This window comes from Pristiophorus japonicus, chromosome 3 (genome assembly GCF_044704955.1).
Source record: "Pristiophorus japonicus isolate sPriJap1 chromosome 3, sPriJap1.hap1, whole genome shotgun sequence".
NCBI classification, from domain to species: Eukaryota; Metazoa; Chordata; class Chondrichthyes; family Pristiophoridae; genus Pristiophorus; species Pristiophorus japonicus.
Window position 1 is genome coordinate 60,275,992 of NC_091979.1, and position 17,428 is coordinate 60,293,419.

The window sequence follows — 17,428 nt, forward strand, 5'->3', positions numbered from 1 at the left end:
TTTGGACAATCAAACTGAATCTGGCAGTTTGAGGCAGTGATTACCACCTGCCGGTAAAATCACAAAACGGCGATACCGAAGTTTGACCCTTATTTATTTTAACTGAGTGATTTCTATCAATTCTACTTCAGGTAACACAGACTGCACTGGTTTCTACAGAGTTGGAGTTAAGGATACAAATTTCCTAAAATGTAATAAAACCTCCCTCTGCATCCTTCCATCCTGGATTTGTGATGGTTCCAATGACTGTGGCGACTACACAGATGAATTAAATTGCCAAGGTAAATAACTTTTGTAATTTGCTTTATAACAAAAAGAACGGGTACACAGTGGGACATGGAAGCTTCTCAAAATAAGTAACACCGAGCTGCATAATTCACAAGCACCCCAGACAGGTACGAGGCAATTATACCAGCAATATTTTGAGTAGTTTACTTACCGTAATCTGTCAGATCCAGATAAATATTCTTTTTATATTGCACACCAATGATGGGAAATATTGACTTCTTATTTATTTTTTATCTGGGGGTAAATTTCATATTCACGGCTTGGGTGGCAAATTGCCTGCCATTATAGATACCGCCCGATTTGTAATGAACAAAAATGAAAATGTCAATGAAAAGCAGACACTCCTCTTCACCAGTTTGCCACTCAAGTGGTGTAGCTGCAAGTATCTCTTGTGCATCCCCTACTTCCTTCGCCCCACCATAGGAAGCTGGGATTGCAGTCTTCTCTCCATACCCCTGATCCCTTTAGCCGTAAGGGCCACATCTAACTCCCTTTTGAATATATCCAACGAACTGGACTCAACAACTTTCTGTGGTAGAGAATTCCGCAGGTTCACAATTCTCTAGGTGAAAAAATTTCTCCTCATCTCGGTCCTATATGGCTTACCCCTTATCCTTAGACTGTGACCCCTGGTTCTGGACTTCCCCAACATCGGGAATATTCTTCTTGCATCTAACCTGTCCAATCCCGTCAGAATTTTATATGCTTCTATGAGATCCCCTCTCATACTTCTAAATTCCAGTGAATATAAGCCTAGTCGATCCAGTCTTTCTTCTTATGTTAGTCCTGCCAACCTGGGAATCAGTCTGGTGAACCTTCGCTGCATTCCCTCAATAGCAAGTTTTACCCAGAGAATAAGATGTTTTACTATGTTAAAGGCCCTATATAAATGTTGGTTGTTGATGACAATGTCAACACTACTGTGAGGCAGTAGGAGTACTCCCGCTCCTCCTGGCTCCAAATTAGGGTAAGCAAGAAAATTTGTATTTACTGTTTCTTAGGCAGCTTCCATCAGCTATTTCAGGACCAATGACCTCTGCAGAATCACAAAAGGTAGTCGTAGCTTGCACAGTGAAAGCTCCAATTTGATTTTACAAATGGGTCTCGAAGTGGGTGCATTACACTCATTTCAATATTGGCCACCTAAACAAGGGTCCTGATGAATTTAGCAGTGCACAGATCAGGTGCAGGCTAAATTCACCGTTGTTGCATCTGCTTTTGTATTCATGCCGTGTAGTATCTGGAATAACCATGAGCAACGCTACAGGAGATTTCGAGCACCGGAATGGTGGCATGGAATAGTATTCGAATTTAAACAGCCTATAAACTGTTTGAATTTTGATCTCACGTTTATGAAACTGTCATTTGGATTACTACATTGTAATCCACTTCCACCCGTCAAGTGTTTTAGATATTATCTTTTTTTTTTGGTGTATTATAATGTGCTATTATTGGATAAAACCTGAAACTCACTGCATTCATCTGCCGTCAAAGAAAATGACAACATGCTGCTATTCACATTTCACAATGATGAATGAGAACAGCAGGCTATGCGAGAAACATCACCCCTTCGCTCGCTGACCTACATTGGCTCCCATTTAAGTCGCGCGTCCATTTCAAAGTTTTCATCCTTGTTTTCAAATCCCTCCGTGGCCTCGACACCCCCCCTCCCCCAATCTCTGTAATCTCTTTCAGCCCCCCCACCCTGTAAAATGGCTGCGCTCCTCTAATTCTGCCCTCTTGAGCATCCCTGATTATAATCACTCAACCATTCGTGGTCATGCCGTCAGTTACCTAGGCCATAAACTCTGGAATTCCCTGCCTAATCCTCTAATTGTATTATTAAGAAATGTGTGAACATTAAACAGATGTGCTTTGAAACTTGGGTTCGTGGAAATTCTGAATAGTAACATCTTATTTTCAACATCTTATGATTGACGTATTTAGTAGCATGGGTCCCAGAACTGTCTTTTTAGCAAAGCTAATGTTTTTTCATTATATAGATGCAAACAGCACAGCAGTAGTTGCAGTGTATAGCTAGTAAAGTTCATATTTTTCTTCAATGCATCATCTATCTTCAATCAGTTTTCATCATGTAACAATATATTCATATACTCATGAAAGCTCAAGATGTTTGTTATGTGCAGACAAATCATTGTAATCAATATTTGTAGATTTTGACCATCGCGTGTCTGAACTAAGAGGCCCAATCAATCAACAACAACAACAACTTGTATTTATATAGTGCCTTTAATGTAGTGAAACATCCCAAGGTGCTTCACAGAAGTATAACGAGATTTAAAAATTTGACACTGAGCCACAAAGGAGAAATTCGGGCACGGGACCAAAAGCTTGGTCAAAGAGGCAAGTTTTAAGAAGCATTTTGAAGGAGGAAAGAGAGGTAGGGAGGTTTAGGCAGGGAATTCCAAAGTTTAGGGCCTAGGCAACAGACGGCAAGGCCACCAATGGTTGAGCGAGTTATAATCGGGGATGCTCAAGAGGACAGAATTCGAGGAGCGCAGATATCTCGTGGGCGGGTGAGGGGGTGGAGGGGGGGGGGGTGCAGTTTGGAGGGAGGATGCAATCGCAAATTCTGTGTTTGGAATTTTTTTTAAATTGCATACCTTACTTTACATAGGCAGTTGGTGAGGTGGAGAGGCGGGGTGAGGATCGAAAGAATCCTGATCAGAATTAATTTTGAAAAGGGATCCATTATTTGTAGCCCAAGATGCTTACAAAAAGAACCCCATGAATTTAGTAGTGGCACCACGCCTGCGCAGTTTGAGCATAGACCGTGTTCTTTGCACCGTTTTCTGCTGGAAAAACAGATGCGATGCATACCAATTTCTATCCCTACAAATGTCGCGGATGCCTCAGTTGTATCTAAATGTCATGTAGTGCAGCAGAATGCTAGATACCATTTTTGGTCGACCACCTGGATTAATCATATGAATAAATTTACACTAAATACAGCTTCAAGGACCAAGGCACTGTTTTATTCAATGAGACATAGCCATCCAACAGGCTTCGAGCAATCTTTTAAGTTGTATTTTTTATGTATTTATTTTTCTTTCTTCCAAAATGTGTAATGTGAACAGTCACATAGCACCTTAGACTATCTGCATTGAAGTGGACTGAATCAGTAAAATGTCTCTATTTTGTTGTCTCCGTATCTTCCCTTATTGAGGACATACTCCAAACTTCTCCCAGGCCTTTCCCAACAGTGGCAGGAAGGCTCAGAATAAATTGTTTCAATACTAATTAAGCAAGATTGAGAAGCCTTTCCAACTGTTATGATTAATTTGGGGCTCCGTAGCTATTCTAATTTCAAGGCTATGGGGCGGAAATTGCCCTCCGCCCCAAAAGGGGCGCACCTTTCGAAATAAATGATTATTCTTGGGGCGGAGAATAGAGGGATTTTGCCCCCCTTTTGTTTGTGTTTCGGTCGGGGGGGTGTTTTGGATGGCTGCGAGGCGGAAGTTGGGTCGGGAGCGGGGCGGGACCGGGGCGGAAGCGAGGCACGGGTGGGAGCAGGGTGGAAGTGAGTCGGGAGCGGGGTGGAAGGCAGGCGGCGACATCACTGCCATGCTGAGCACGTCGGCACGACGCTGATGATGACAGGGCGACGCGGACAAGCGTCCCCCAGGCGCATAGCAATGTCCCTCGCATTCAGTTAAAGGGGAGGGCTGCTGCGAGCTCTGCAGCCACTTTAGTGGCGCCTACTAGGCCACCAGGAAGGGCTTTGGTAGCTTCCCGCCAGGAAAAGCTGTCGGGAGCACCAACCGTTGGTGACTCTGCTCCCGCGGGGCAATTGCCCTTGCAGGGCAGAAAGGGGTCGCTGCCGGGTAGTAGGAGATGGCGCGTGCCCAACGAGGCGGCAACACGGGCGGGGCGGAAACCCGTGTCCATCGCTCCCGGCCCAGGGGAAATTTCTGATGGGTCAGTCCATCCGCCTGCCCCCGTTCGGAAGGCGGTAATGGACCTTAAGGTAGAGGGCAATTTCGACCCCTAGACGTCTAAGCACTCACTATGGGTGGATATGCACTCGATTGTCTTGTTACCTGATATATGATTGTACTTGTGTTACATTTACAATACTGCTGTTCTATTTACTGCAATGTTGTTTCCTGACTTTTTATATATTTTTTTCATTTTAAGTTGCATGTTTTAACTATGTTATGTAATGTCAAATGGGCACAAAATTAATCTGGGTTACTGACATTCCAATATTCCCTCCCTTGTGGGGAAATCATAAAGTCATGGAAAATTACGACACAGAAGGAGGCCATTCAGCCTATTGTGTCTGTGCCGATCGAAAAACAGTTACCCAGCCCAATCCCATCTTCCAGCACTGGGTCTAGCTTTATGTGAACATCCAAGTATCTTTTAAATATGATGAGGGTTTCTGCCTCTGCAACCCTTTCAGGCCGTGAGTTCCAGACTCCGACCGCTCTCTGGGTGAAGTAATGTTTCCTCATCTCCCTTCTAATCCTTCTAGCAACTACTTTAAATCTATGCCCCCTGGTTATTGACCCCTCTGCTAAGGGAAATAGGTCCTTCCTATCCACTCTATCCAGGCCCCCCATAATTTTATACACCTCAATTAAATCTTCCCGCAGCCTCCTCTGTTCCAAGGAAAACAACCCCAGCCAATCCAATCTTTCCTCATAGCTAAAGTTTTCCAGTCCTCGCAACATCCTCATAAATCTCCTCTGCACCCTTTTTAGTGCAATCACATCATTCCTGTAATGTGGTGACCAGAACTGCACACAGTACTCAAGTTGTGACTTAACTAATGTTGTATACTGTTCTAGCATAACTTTCTTGCTCTTGTATTCTATGACTTGACTAACAAAGGAAAACATTCCGTATGCCTTCTTAACCACCTTATCAACCTGTCCTGCTATCTTTAAGAATCTGTGGACATATACTCCAAGGTCCCTCTGTTCCTCCACATCTCTTAGTATCCTCCCATTAATTGTGTATTCCCTTGTTGCCCCTCCCCAAATGCATTACCTCACATTTTTCCAGATTGAATTCCATTTGCCACATTTCTGCCCAACTGACCAGTTCATCAATATCTTCCTGCAGCCTAGAGCTTTCCTCATCACTGTCAACCACATGGACTATTTTTGTATCAATGCTTAGCCCTTGTTTAATGCCTCCTAGGAATCGTCAACTAAAACAAGGGCCCAGAATTTGCGGTTGGATGCCTCTGACCAGCAAAAAGTCTACGAAATTACTTGATGATCCCAGAGGTTCAGGCACTTGCAGGGCTTGCATCTGTAATAGGTGCAGGCCCAATGAACTGATGTCAATGAGGTGCAAGGGGAATTCTTGGCCTCTGCTTCAGTTTTGTGGGAACGTGGCCTGAGCTTCCTAGACACAGGAGAGTTCCATGAAGCTTGCAAAGTGATTGTTCTGGCAGCAAGCCATAGAGGACCCTGACAATAGATGGGCAGTTTTTTTGTTACGTACCCACCATATCTTTGGACCTCGAACCCTTTTCACCAGTGATTGAATCATCCAGACCCATACCTGTAGGCCTCTCCAGCTGCACTCCACTTTCCTCCTCCATTTGCTGGCACAAGGCCCTACTGGGGCAGGCCCATGCTAACAATATTGTTGGGCTGTGTTAATCCCCCAATACATCAAATTCAGCCACAGCTAAGCTTTGATGGGTGCAGCACACTTTAGGCTTGCTGTGCCTGTCAAGCACTAGGACAGGGTAAACGAAGAATATCAGTCCCAACATGTCTGAGACTTTGTGATCCAGTGCTGATCAAGGATCTCCACCCATGACGTTCAACCATTTTATTTTTTCAGGTGCCAATGTATTCCAGTTTTATTCTGTTTTTATTTGTGTTATTTTCTGTTAGGTTCAGTTATTTAAATTGCAACACATTGGGTGCTGTGTGGTATCTTCTCTACAGAATAGATGCGAGATTTCTGAAGTACTAAATAATTACTTTTTGCTTGTTTTTCTTTTTAGCTTACCACAAGCTCAACTGCAAAGAACACTACTTTGAATGCCCTAATGGGAGATGTATTCCAGCTTTCTGGATATGTGATAAAGAAGAGGATTGTGAAGATGGAGCAGATGAATCCCATTGTGGTATTGAATCCTTTATACTCGCTATATTTAATCCTTTATATTAGGTGTCAGCCATGCATCAGTGGTAGCACTCTCACCTCTAAGCCAAAAGATTATTGGTTCAAGCCAAACTCCAAAGACTTGAGCACATAATCTAGGCCGACAATTCAGTGTAGTACTGAGGGAGTGCTGCCTTGTAGGAAGTGCCGTCTTTCGGATGAGATGTTAAACCGAGGCCCTGACTGCTGACTCAGTTGGAGGTAAAAGATCCCATAGCACTATTCAAAGATCGGGGGAGTTCTCCTGGCATTCTCGTCAACATTTATCTCTCAACCAAGGTCACTCAAAGTCAGATTATCTTTAAATGATCTCATTTGTGGAGCCTTGGTGTGCGTAAATGTTTCCTACATTACAACTTCAAAAAGTAATTAATTGGCTGTAAAGTGCTTTGGGATTCTACGGTTCTTTTACATAGACGAATCTTAAGCCTGGCTTCTTTTATACCTCAATATAAACATAATATGTCATATTGATAAAATGCTCTAAAACAATGGGGTAGAAATCTAGGTCCACAAGAAACCTGGCGCAGCTACCGTTTTTAAAGTGTTTTTCCCGCCGGGCTGGATGAAGTGGCCACTTTCATGAAGTTTATCTCTTTGGCTTTTTTTTTCCGACGGACCAGAAGTCAGTCATAATGGGGGTGGAAGTGGGGCGATAAGTAGAAGATCGACCATGAGAGGGGCGGGACTGGAGGGGGCACGGAGTCTCCGCCGCTGTCATTCATCAGTGGAGCAGTGATGTGCGCATCACCAAGGCTCTCCCCTTCACTTAAAGGGGACAGCCTTCGCCAATGCAAAACTTCGGTCCACTGGACCAACAGGGATATTTTCGGCCAGGCCAGCGGCCTGGCACCCTGTTGGCGGCCCAGCCGAACCCGGGGGCATAATTGTTGGCCCAACCTGGCAGTCGGCCAACAAAAAGAATATGGCAGCCCCAGCCATGACCCACACACAGAAAACAAAGTGCACCAACCGAAAAAGCTGTCGGGGGTACCGCGCGTGGATTGAAGATTTTTCACGGTGAATTTGACTGGATGTGCGGGAAATTGGCGGTGCGCACTTTGATTATGCACCTAGGATGGGTCGGTGAGCAGCGGGGTGGAAGTGGGAACCGCTGGACAAACCCCCGAGGTGAATTTTGCTGCCAGCGGCCATTCGACTCCAGCAGTAAGAGGCCTTTTCAGCCCCAATGTGTGTGAATTATTAACTAATAGTGTGATTTGCCATTTTATTCCATTAAATTCTATTCTTGACCAAAATTAGAAACAGACACTTTAGATCAAGTGGCTATTAATCAGTTATTTTATTGTTTTGACCATATTGCTCTTTCAAGGTCTAACACGTACACGCTAATCTCAATAGTATTCTGAAACTTTACATTTCTTGGTACTGAATCCAATTCAGTATTTAACTTTGTCTCTGGTGGAAAGGAAAGTTCAAATTTCCTGGTTAGACAGAAAAATAATAGAGGAACCTGACACTGAAAAATGATGGCCAAATGGAAAAGACCATCTGTGAAAATTTATGGTGCATCCATTAGCTGCTGAAACGACTATTTACCTTCTAGACAGTGGCTTTTAATATTGGCAGGGCAGCAAGAAGACAGGGAATTCTAAATCTATGAACTAAATTTCCATATTCAAGATTTTCAATCTCAGTCATAAATTATACAACCTGTACATGAATTACAGTGCTTCAAAATGCCAATTTAAGGATCATGAAAACAAATTTTAAACCATTTTTTATTCCTGACAGATAGATTCAAGATCAGCGGTGCATAAATTACAAAGGGTATAAACAACACTAACTGACTGTAGCAAGGCATTAAATTGACACTAAATTACATTTGAATTTGTTCACAGATTCTTTTTGTACATGGAATCAGTTTGAATGCCCAAATCACAAATGTATCTCTAATCGCTGGGTTTGTGATGGTGCAGATGATTGCGGGGATGGTGCCGATGAAGTAGATTCTCTCTGCGGTAAGTTTTCATTTGGAGATGTGACAACAGTAATAAAGCCTGTGTACCTTCTGTCCACTGGTATGTGACATAAGCCCACATCTAACCACACTCTGAAAACTTGTGATGTACAGTTGTTTAGGTTCGGTGAATATACCGTGGCGTTGCCAAATCCGGTTTTGAAATGTGACCTCGACTGCAAATTCAGTTACTTGGTTCTTGAAAGCTTTTTAGCCCTCTGCATAATGCATTATGCATAAATTATCGCACTTGTGAAGCCTTGCATTTCCTACATTACAAAAGTGACGACACTCCAAAAGTACTTCATTGGCTGTAAAGTGCTTTGAGATGTCCGGTGGTCGTGAAAGGCGCCATATAAATCCAAGTCTTTTTTCCAAATCCTATGAATATCGAACACTGGACAAAATATATTGGGAGGTATCGATTTGCTTTCAACCCAAGTCCAATAATATGGACTACAAATTCTAGAGTTCTTGCTGCTCCACCAAAAATGTGGCAGGTCAGGACTCCCAATCTCCATCCCAAATCGTGAGGACAAGACCATTTAAATAGTTGGGGTGGGTGGCCCACACCTGTAGAGGTGCAACAGAGGTACTTGAGGAGATAGAGGTCCTTAAAAACCTTAGAAGTAATGTTAAAAATTTAAAATATTTCCCCAATTGGGAAAGCATGACCTTTCTCAAGATGTCTGGAACCTTTGGCAAGCAGAGCTTCCACTGAGTCTAAGGAGGATGCAATTGGTGAAATTCCCATGGAAAATAGCCTGAGACATGCCCCGAAAGCTAGCACCATGCTTGGGGAGGGTGAGCCCCATCCTTTTCGATCATACCGACGGTGCATGGGGCAGGTACCTGGCGTATCCAGGTTCCACTCCAAATTCCTGCCCCTCTGCAGGCAAGCCACCTGTTTTGTGACTTCCTTGTCCCATCAGGAGTTTCAGCCTCTTTAGTATTAATTTATTATGCAAGATGAAACTATTTGCTTTGTTTGCAAAACTGAACCAAGTTTTGGATATTCATATCGCAGACATGTTATGACAGTACTAAGCAATCAGTGTAGATTTCCATAGTTCTGGTATTCCAGCAGACACCACTGTCATCAGCTTGAAAGTACAGTGTGAGCCCGGACGTTGGGCAGCATCATTGCATTGTAACAGGGACGTTGCCATTGGGCAAACATTTTATTCAGACCCATTCAAGAAAAAAATCAGTCGATCCGAGGAAATGTGCTATGGATTTGTATCTCTTGGAGAGAAAAGTAAGAATTTGTTTCAACTGTAACTCTCAATAGCTAAGTGGCCTTACTAATTGAATTGATTCATTTAGGCTAATTATTAATTGACATTCCCATCCTGCCTAATTACATTGTGACAGATCTGAGGGAACTTGCACTTGAAATACAGTTGTGCTGAGTAAAGATGCCAATGTGGTGGTGACATAGCCATTTACTCTCTTCCTTGTTTTATCAAAATCTGAATGATGCTTGAAGTAACTGTGGCTTCCTCTTGCATTTTGGACCAAAAACAATTTTGGGTGAGCAGGTAGTCTAGGGACACAAAGTCGTTGCCTAATGGGGTCGCTCCTTTAGAATGGAGATGAGGAGAAATTTCTTCTCTAAGAGTGTCGTAAATTTGTGGAATTCTCTGCCCCAGAGAGCTGTGGAGGCTGGGTCATTGAATACATGTAATGTGGAGATAGACAGATTTTTGAGTAATAAGAACATAAGAAATAGGAGTAGGCCATTTGGCCCCTCGAGCCTGCTCCTCCATTTAATAAGATCATGGCTGATCTGATCATAGATTCAGCTCCACTTCCCTGCCCGCTCCCCATATCCCTTTATTCCTTTATCGCTCAAAAATCTGTCTATCTCCGCTTTAAATATATTCAATGACCCAGCCTCCACAGCTCTCTGGGGCAGAGAAGTCTATAGATTTACAACCCACTGAGAGAAGAAATTCCTCCTCATCTCAGCTTTAAATGGGCGGCCCCTTATTCTGAGACATTGGGCTCAAAATTGGCCAGGAGTTGCTCTGTTTTTTTTTGGAGCAACTTGATTTTTCTGGAGTATCTTAAAAATCCCCATTTTGCACATTCAATTTGCGCCAGTGTAAGTGAGTTAGTTAGGATTTTTTAGATTTGTTTTTTTTTTCAAAAGGGGGCATTACCAGCCACCTATGTCCGTTTTGGCCACTTTAGCCAGCTAATAGTTACTCCAAACTAACTTAGGCCAGCGTATGTGGCCACTTGTGGCTGCTTGTGAAAACCCTTGCGGAGAGTTAAGAAATCAGTGCAGGTAGGTACATCGGAGGCCAACAGAACTTAATGACTTGACTGAAGAATGTGAATAGGATCAAACAGCTATACAGGACATCATATGACAAACTTCGCAAAGTTAATTTACTATACATCAGAAGCATTCATGGAAGCTTAAACTACAAAAATAAAAAAAGTAAAAGATAGTTGAATTAAATTGCCCTAATGTCACAACTAATTTAACAACTATTTGTTTGCAATGATTATACTGGGCCAAAATTTGAGCTCATATTATCTAAATAAAGTCTACTTCAATAAATAAGATATTCTCTGTGTTCCTCCGTTACTTATGTTCTTCTGTCACAATAGCACCAGGTGAATAGGCTTGACAAATGGTCACCACTATTCACAAGAGACAAAATATATTTACATAATTTTTTCAAACTATCTAAATAAAAAAATAGAAGTAAGTAAGTCCTACCCTACCTTTATCGTCAGCCCGGGAAGGCAGTGGGCCAGCCTGTGCGGTAGGTCACTCGGCTGGGATAGGGGCAGGACGCACCAGCAGCCAGGATGATGATCATCATCCCACTTTTCAAAGTGATTTGACTGACTTAAATGGATATATTCCAAATAATTGTGCATATGGTCTTTCCTAACAACAAAAAAAAATACAATCGACAAAGTCAATCTTTTACAAATCAAGCTTGCTCTTTTACCGAACGGCATGGTCTCAATGACCCATCAGAATGAGGCACTTTCTCCTGCACCAAGAACATTTCTCCTGCTTCTGTCTCTCAGGCCAGGAATACCTCTAACGAGCATCAATTATGCCGAATTCCCACGCTGCAGCACGCGCAGAGAGAGACTGGGGACAGGAGCTACTGCGCATGTGCGCACACTCCAATGCGCATGTGCAGACGTCCTGGCACTGTTTTCAGCGCGGGACGCTGGCTCCGCCCCCGACCCGACTGGCCACGCGGTGCGAAGACCCGGGAGAGGCAGGACAGCGGCCAAAGTCGGGACTAATTTTTTTCAGAGCACTTTTCCATGCAGAAAGATGGCGCATCTCCGGTGAGTGCGCCGAAAAAGGGGTGGGCCAATTTTGATCCCGATGTCCCCAAGTTTTAGTTTCCCCAGTGTTGGGGGAAAACCCCGAGGAAGAAATAAATCTACTCTGAGACTACGTGAGATAGTTTGAAAACACACACAGTTTATTAATACAAGGTACCAGGGGAGTTGTTTGTAGGCTACAACTCAACTTGGGTTTACAAAAAATGAGTATTTAAAATCGTAAACCGCAAAGGTCACATGTCACTGCTTCTACATCTGCCATTGCAAAAAGAGTCTACGCAACGAGTTTTTTTTCGTCTTTGTCCCGCTTCCTTCCTCATCTTCGGCCAGCGTCTGGTGTGATTGGTTTCTTTCTTGCTCAGCGTCTTATGACCTTTTCGCAATTGCTTATCTCATTCTGTCATAGTACATTTTCTAAAGCACAGCAATTTCGCACTAACGCGATTAACCCTTCAATCCCTCATTTGTCCGAAATTTTTCAAATACATAATTCTAGGCCAACATATACCCGGTCTTCATGCAGAAATTGGTGATATGAAGTGCCGGTTCCTGAGCCCCGGGGTCTCCAGTCCGGGGTCCAGGTTCCCATCTCCTGTTGCACCTCATTCTGCTGCTTGTAAAACCTCATCATATAGGTGTTTTGGGCGTGTGTACGCCACCTTCTGAGACATCGCTAGGTTCTCGTAGTTTGAGGGCAGTTGGGTTACAGGTCTGCTCGATAGTAAAGATGACAGTGCTTTGCTTTTACAACATTTAAGTAACATACATAGACAATACAGCATTATTACCACCACCACAAAGATAACCAGACCTTTAGTGACGCTCCCATAGATCCTAACCACCCTGAGAACCAGTCCCACAACGTGGAAGCTGGTAGTTGCTTAAGCTTTTTAATCTCTTCTTGGATATGCTCTGCCAGATTGGTAATTTCTTCCGAGCTATCCGGGATGTATGTACAACATTCAGCCCCGATGAGGTCACAGGTTCCCCCTTTTTCTGCCAACACACAGTCAAGAGCCATCTGATTTTGCAGAGCTACTGTACGGAGGGCTACCATCTCTGCATTAACTTTAGCTAGGGCTTCAGCTGTATCGTTGGCCACCTGTTCCAGGATGGAAGCCACGTTAATGGATTCCCTTGCCAATTTACCAGGCTCCATACCAGGGAAACGCAATGGCCCAGAATCTGTCAGTCTCCATGATGGCTCGTCTGACTCTCCGGTGGAGGTCCTTCAGAGAACCCAGGTGATACATATAGGGTACGATGTAAGCCAGATATCAAGAACCCGTCCATTCTCGGGGCAACCAGGGGTAGGCCCTGTGACCGCCCACAAAGTGAGTCCCGTTGTAGGGCGTATACTTATTTATCACTGGGGGGTCCCATTGGACCGAAAATTCACCATTTCCGTTTAATGACGGAAGTGTCACCCTACCCACTTCGGCAGGTAAGACAAGGCTATATGTGCCGTTACTGTACCCCACAATAGGATCTTCCGGTCATCCTGCCTTGTGAGACATAGCCCCCCTCCCTGTCCCTTCTTACACCTTGTTCACAGGAACGGTGGTAGATAGGAATCGTTATAGGTTGATTGTCTCCACCCATTACACTGTTCTGGATTATACCCATGACTTTTAAGTTTTATTATGGTGCTGCCATCTGCCTCTATGGCATAAGAGCCAACGTGTGTGGATCCTGTTCTAACTCCAAACATCCAGCTGGCCGTCTCATTATCACTAAATGGGATTGATTGTAGGGGGATTCCTTCCTCTGAGTGTGTGAGGACATGGGCACAGACCCAACAGCTGGCAACATTGGCTTTCTTGGCATAGGTGTATGACATGTACAAAAAGGTGCTCACATACAACTCTCTCTTGGTCCGTGGGGGTACTCTGGCCTGAGTCCTCCCTAGGTTACATATTACAATTACACAAAAAAGCAAACTGCACATAATATCGCGTAACACATTCATCTTGGATTGTCTTTATTTCTTCCGGCGTTTTCTGCTGAAGCGTCCACCTTCACTTTCCTAGAATGTGTATGAAGGCAGGGTTATTTCTTTTGTTTGCTTGTGCTGGGGTCCTTGGATTCATATCCTTTGAGCTGAGACCAATGTTTCCATCGGCCAACCCCACCCATATCAATGCAGGCGCACGTATCTCCGCTAATTAGGACTTCAAATGGGCCAGACCAACGGGGAGCAAACCCTGTTCATCCTGGCAGACATTTTACCATTACCTTCGCGCCTACCTGCGGGACCTCCCCCTGGTCCTCCAATTCCTTCTGTCCGTCCCTGCCTGCTTGCCGTTCCCTCACTTCCTTCCTCAATTCATGAAGTTACTTACTCAGTTCCAAGACGTACTTTCTAATCCGATCCCTCAGGGTTCCTACGTCGGATCCCCCAGTTATGATTCCTTCCGGCAGGCGCATCGCCCTGCCTGTCATCAACTCATACGGAGTTAATCCCGTCACTCAGTTAGGAATTGCCCTTTGTCTCATCAAGATTGTGGGTAGTAAATCCGCCCAAGCTTGTCCTGTCTCTTGGATGGCCTTTGCTAGGGTTGTCTTAAGTATCCTGTTCATACGTTCTACCATCCCTGAGCTTTGCGGGTGGTAGGGGATATGAAACTTCTGTCTAATACCCAACATAGCACACACCTCCTTCATTATTTGTCCAGTAAAATGGGTTAATGGTCGGAATCGATTTGGATAGGGACGCCCCAACGTGGGATTATTTCCTCTGCCAATATTAACATAGAAACATAGAAAATAGGTGCAGGAGCAGGCCATTCAGCCCTTCTAACCTTGTGGCACTCCACTAGTCACTGCCTGCCATTCTGAAAAGTACCCGTTTACTCCTACTCTTTGCTTCCTGTCTGTTCATGGCTGAACATGAAACTTCAGTACCCCCTTCCTGCTTTCTCGCCATAACCCTTGATCCCCCGAGTAGTAAGGACTTCATCTAACTCCCTTTTGAATATATTTAGTGAATTGGCCTCAACTACTTTCTGTGGTAGAGAATTCCACAGGTTCACCACTCTCTGGGTGAAGAAGTTTCTCCTCATCTCGATCCTAAATGGCTTACCCCTTATCCTCAGAGTGTGACCCCTGGTTCTGGACTTCCCCAACATTGGGAACATTCTTTCTGCATCTAACCTGTCTAAACCCGTCAGAATTTTAAACGTTTCTATGAGGTCCCCTCTCATTCTTCTGAACTCCAGTGAATACAAGCCCAGTTGATCCAATCTTTCTTGATAGGTCAGTCCCGCCATCCCGGGAATCAGTCTGGTGAACCTTCGCTGCACTCCCTCAATAGCAAGAATGTCCTTCCTCAAGTTAGGAGACCAAAACTGTACACAATACTCCAGGTGTGGCCTCACCAAGGCCCTGTACAACTGTAGCAACACCTCCCTGCCCCTGTATTCAAATCCCCTCGCTATGAAGGCCAACATGCCATTTGCTTTCTTAACCGCCTGCTGTACCTGCATGCTAACCTTCAATGACTGATGTACCATGACACCCAGGTCTCGTTGCACCTTCCCTTTTCCTAATCTGTCACCATTCAGATAATAGTCTGTCTCTCTGTTTTTACCACCAAAGTGGATAACCTCACATTTATCCACATTATACTTCATCTGCCATGCATTTGCCCACTCACCTAACCTATCCAAGTCACTCTGCAGCCTAATAGCATCCTCCTCGCAGCTCACACTGCCACCCAACTTAGTATCATCCGCAAATTTGGAGATACTGCATTTAATCCCCTCGTCTAAATCATTAATGTACAGTGTAAACAGCTGGGGCCCCAGCACAGAACCTTGTGGCACTCCACTAGTCACTGCCTGCCATTCTGAAAAGTACCCGTTTACTCCTACTCTTTGCTTCCTGTCTGACAACCAGTTCTCAATCCACGTCAGCACACTACCCCCAATCCCATGTGCTTTAACTTTGCACATTAATCTCTTGTGTGGGACCTTGTCGAAAGCCTTCTGAAAGTCCAAATATACCACATCAACTGGTTCTCCTTTGTCCACTTTACTGGAAACATCCTCAAAAAATTCCAGAAGATTTGTCAAGCATGATTTCCCTTTCACAAATCCATGCTGACTTGGACCTATCATGTCACCATTTTCCAGATGCACTGCTATGACATCCTTAATAATTGATTCCATCATTTTACCCACTACTGAGGTCAGGCTGACCGGTCTATAATTCCCTGTTTTCTCTCTCCCTCCTTTTTTAAAAAGTGGGGTTACATTGGCTACCCTCCATTCCATAGGAACTGATCCAGAGTCAATGGAATGTTGGAAAATGACTGTCAATGCATCCGCTATTTCCAAGGCCACCTCCTTAAGTACTCTAGGATGCAGTCCATCAGGCCCTGGGGATTTATCGGCCTTCAATCCCATCAATTTCCCCAACACAATTTCCCGACTAATAAAGATTTCCCTCAGTTCCCCCTCCTTACTAGACCCTCGGGCCACTGTGATTGCGGTGCAGTTTCACGTGGCAAATGCTTCTCCCCACTGTGTAAACTGATCTATTATTACTAGACAGTATTTCTTGCCCCTTGAGGATGGTAAAGGTCCCGTGAAGTCTATCTGTATACACTCCCACGGCCCCCTTGGTCGTGGTTGGTGAGCCACACTAACCTTAACGGCCTTTCCTGGGTTGTGCTGGGCACACGTGACACATTGCTGACAGTACTTAGCTACGTCCCATCCTATTCCTGACCACCTCCAATCCCCAGTTATGTTTGTTATCATGATGTTCCATCCAACATGACTGATGCCGTGGTGTAGTTCCATGAACATTTGTCGAATACAAGCCGGGGCTATCACCTGCCCATCTTTCCTCCATACGAAGACGTCACCCTGGCTCCCTCCTTTTGTGCCCCAATCTTTCTTTTCTTCATCACTTACATCGGCATGTAATCTCACAATGTCTATATCTTCCTTGGTAATGATACTACATACAACTTCTTCCTGCACTTCTAAGGATATACTTGCTTCCTGTGCCACTTTATCCGCTGCTTCATTGCCCCGTTGGACATTGTTTACTACTTTCTGGTGAGCCTTAAACTTGATCACTGCTTCCTCTGTGGGTTTACTGGCGGCGTCTAATATTAGTCTGATTCGGCCCTCATGTTTGATAGCCTCCCCGCCCGAAGTGATGAACCCTCTTCTTGCCCAGGCAGTCATGTAGTCATGGATTACCCCGAAGGCATAGCGGCTATCCGTATATATATTTGCCCGCCGGCCTTTGGCCAGTTGGAGGACTTCAGTCAGGGCAGTGAGTTCAGCTACTTGGGCCGACAGTCCTCCGTCTAACCTTCCCTTTCGGACAGTGTTTAGCGCTTCGTCTACCACTGCCCATCCCGTATGCAGGGTCCCCAGAATATATTTCCGGGACCTATCCACGTACAGGATCAGCTCGGGGTTTTCAAGGGGAATCTCACTTATGTCTCCTGGTGAGTCCTCCCATTCCTGTGACTGGCACTCATGAGGCTCACCCACAGATAAGAGGCCCTCTGCCGGGTTCTCCCCCGTGTCTCATACAATTTTTACGGATCCATCTAAGGGAAGTAATACTGCTTCCCATTTGGCCCGGTGGACGTTGGACACGGAGCGCAATTTCCCGGTGTTGAGCATTTCCACCAAGGTATGTTTGGTATGTAGTATA

The 17,428-nt window shown here is 44.6% G+C and overlaps 1 protein-coding gene across 1 annotated transcript in view; it reads left to right on the forward strand.

Moving 5' to 3' along the window:
* The window catches only part of LOC139253819 (low-density lipoprotein receptor-related protein 1-like), a 2,398,725-nt gene that overhangs the window by 1,933,916 nt on the left and 447,381 nt on the right, over positions 1-17,428 (forward strand). The window contains exons 50-52 of the mRNA XM_070873585.1: positions 132-281; positions 6,281-6,403; positions 8,304-8,423. Of these exons, the coding sequence (XP_070729686.1) occupies positions 132-281; positions 6,281-6,403; positions 8,304-8,423 (393 nt within the window). The remainder of the gene's footprint in view (positions 1-131; positions 282-6,280; positions 6,404-8,303; positions 8,424-17,428) is intronic.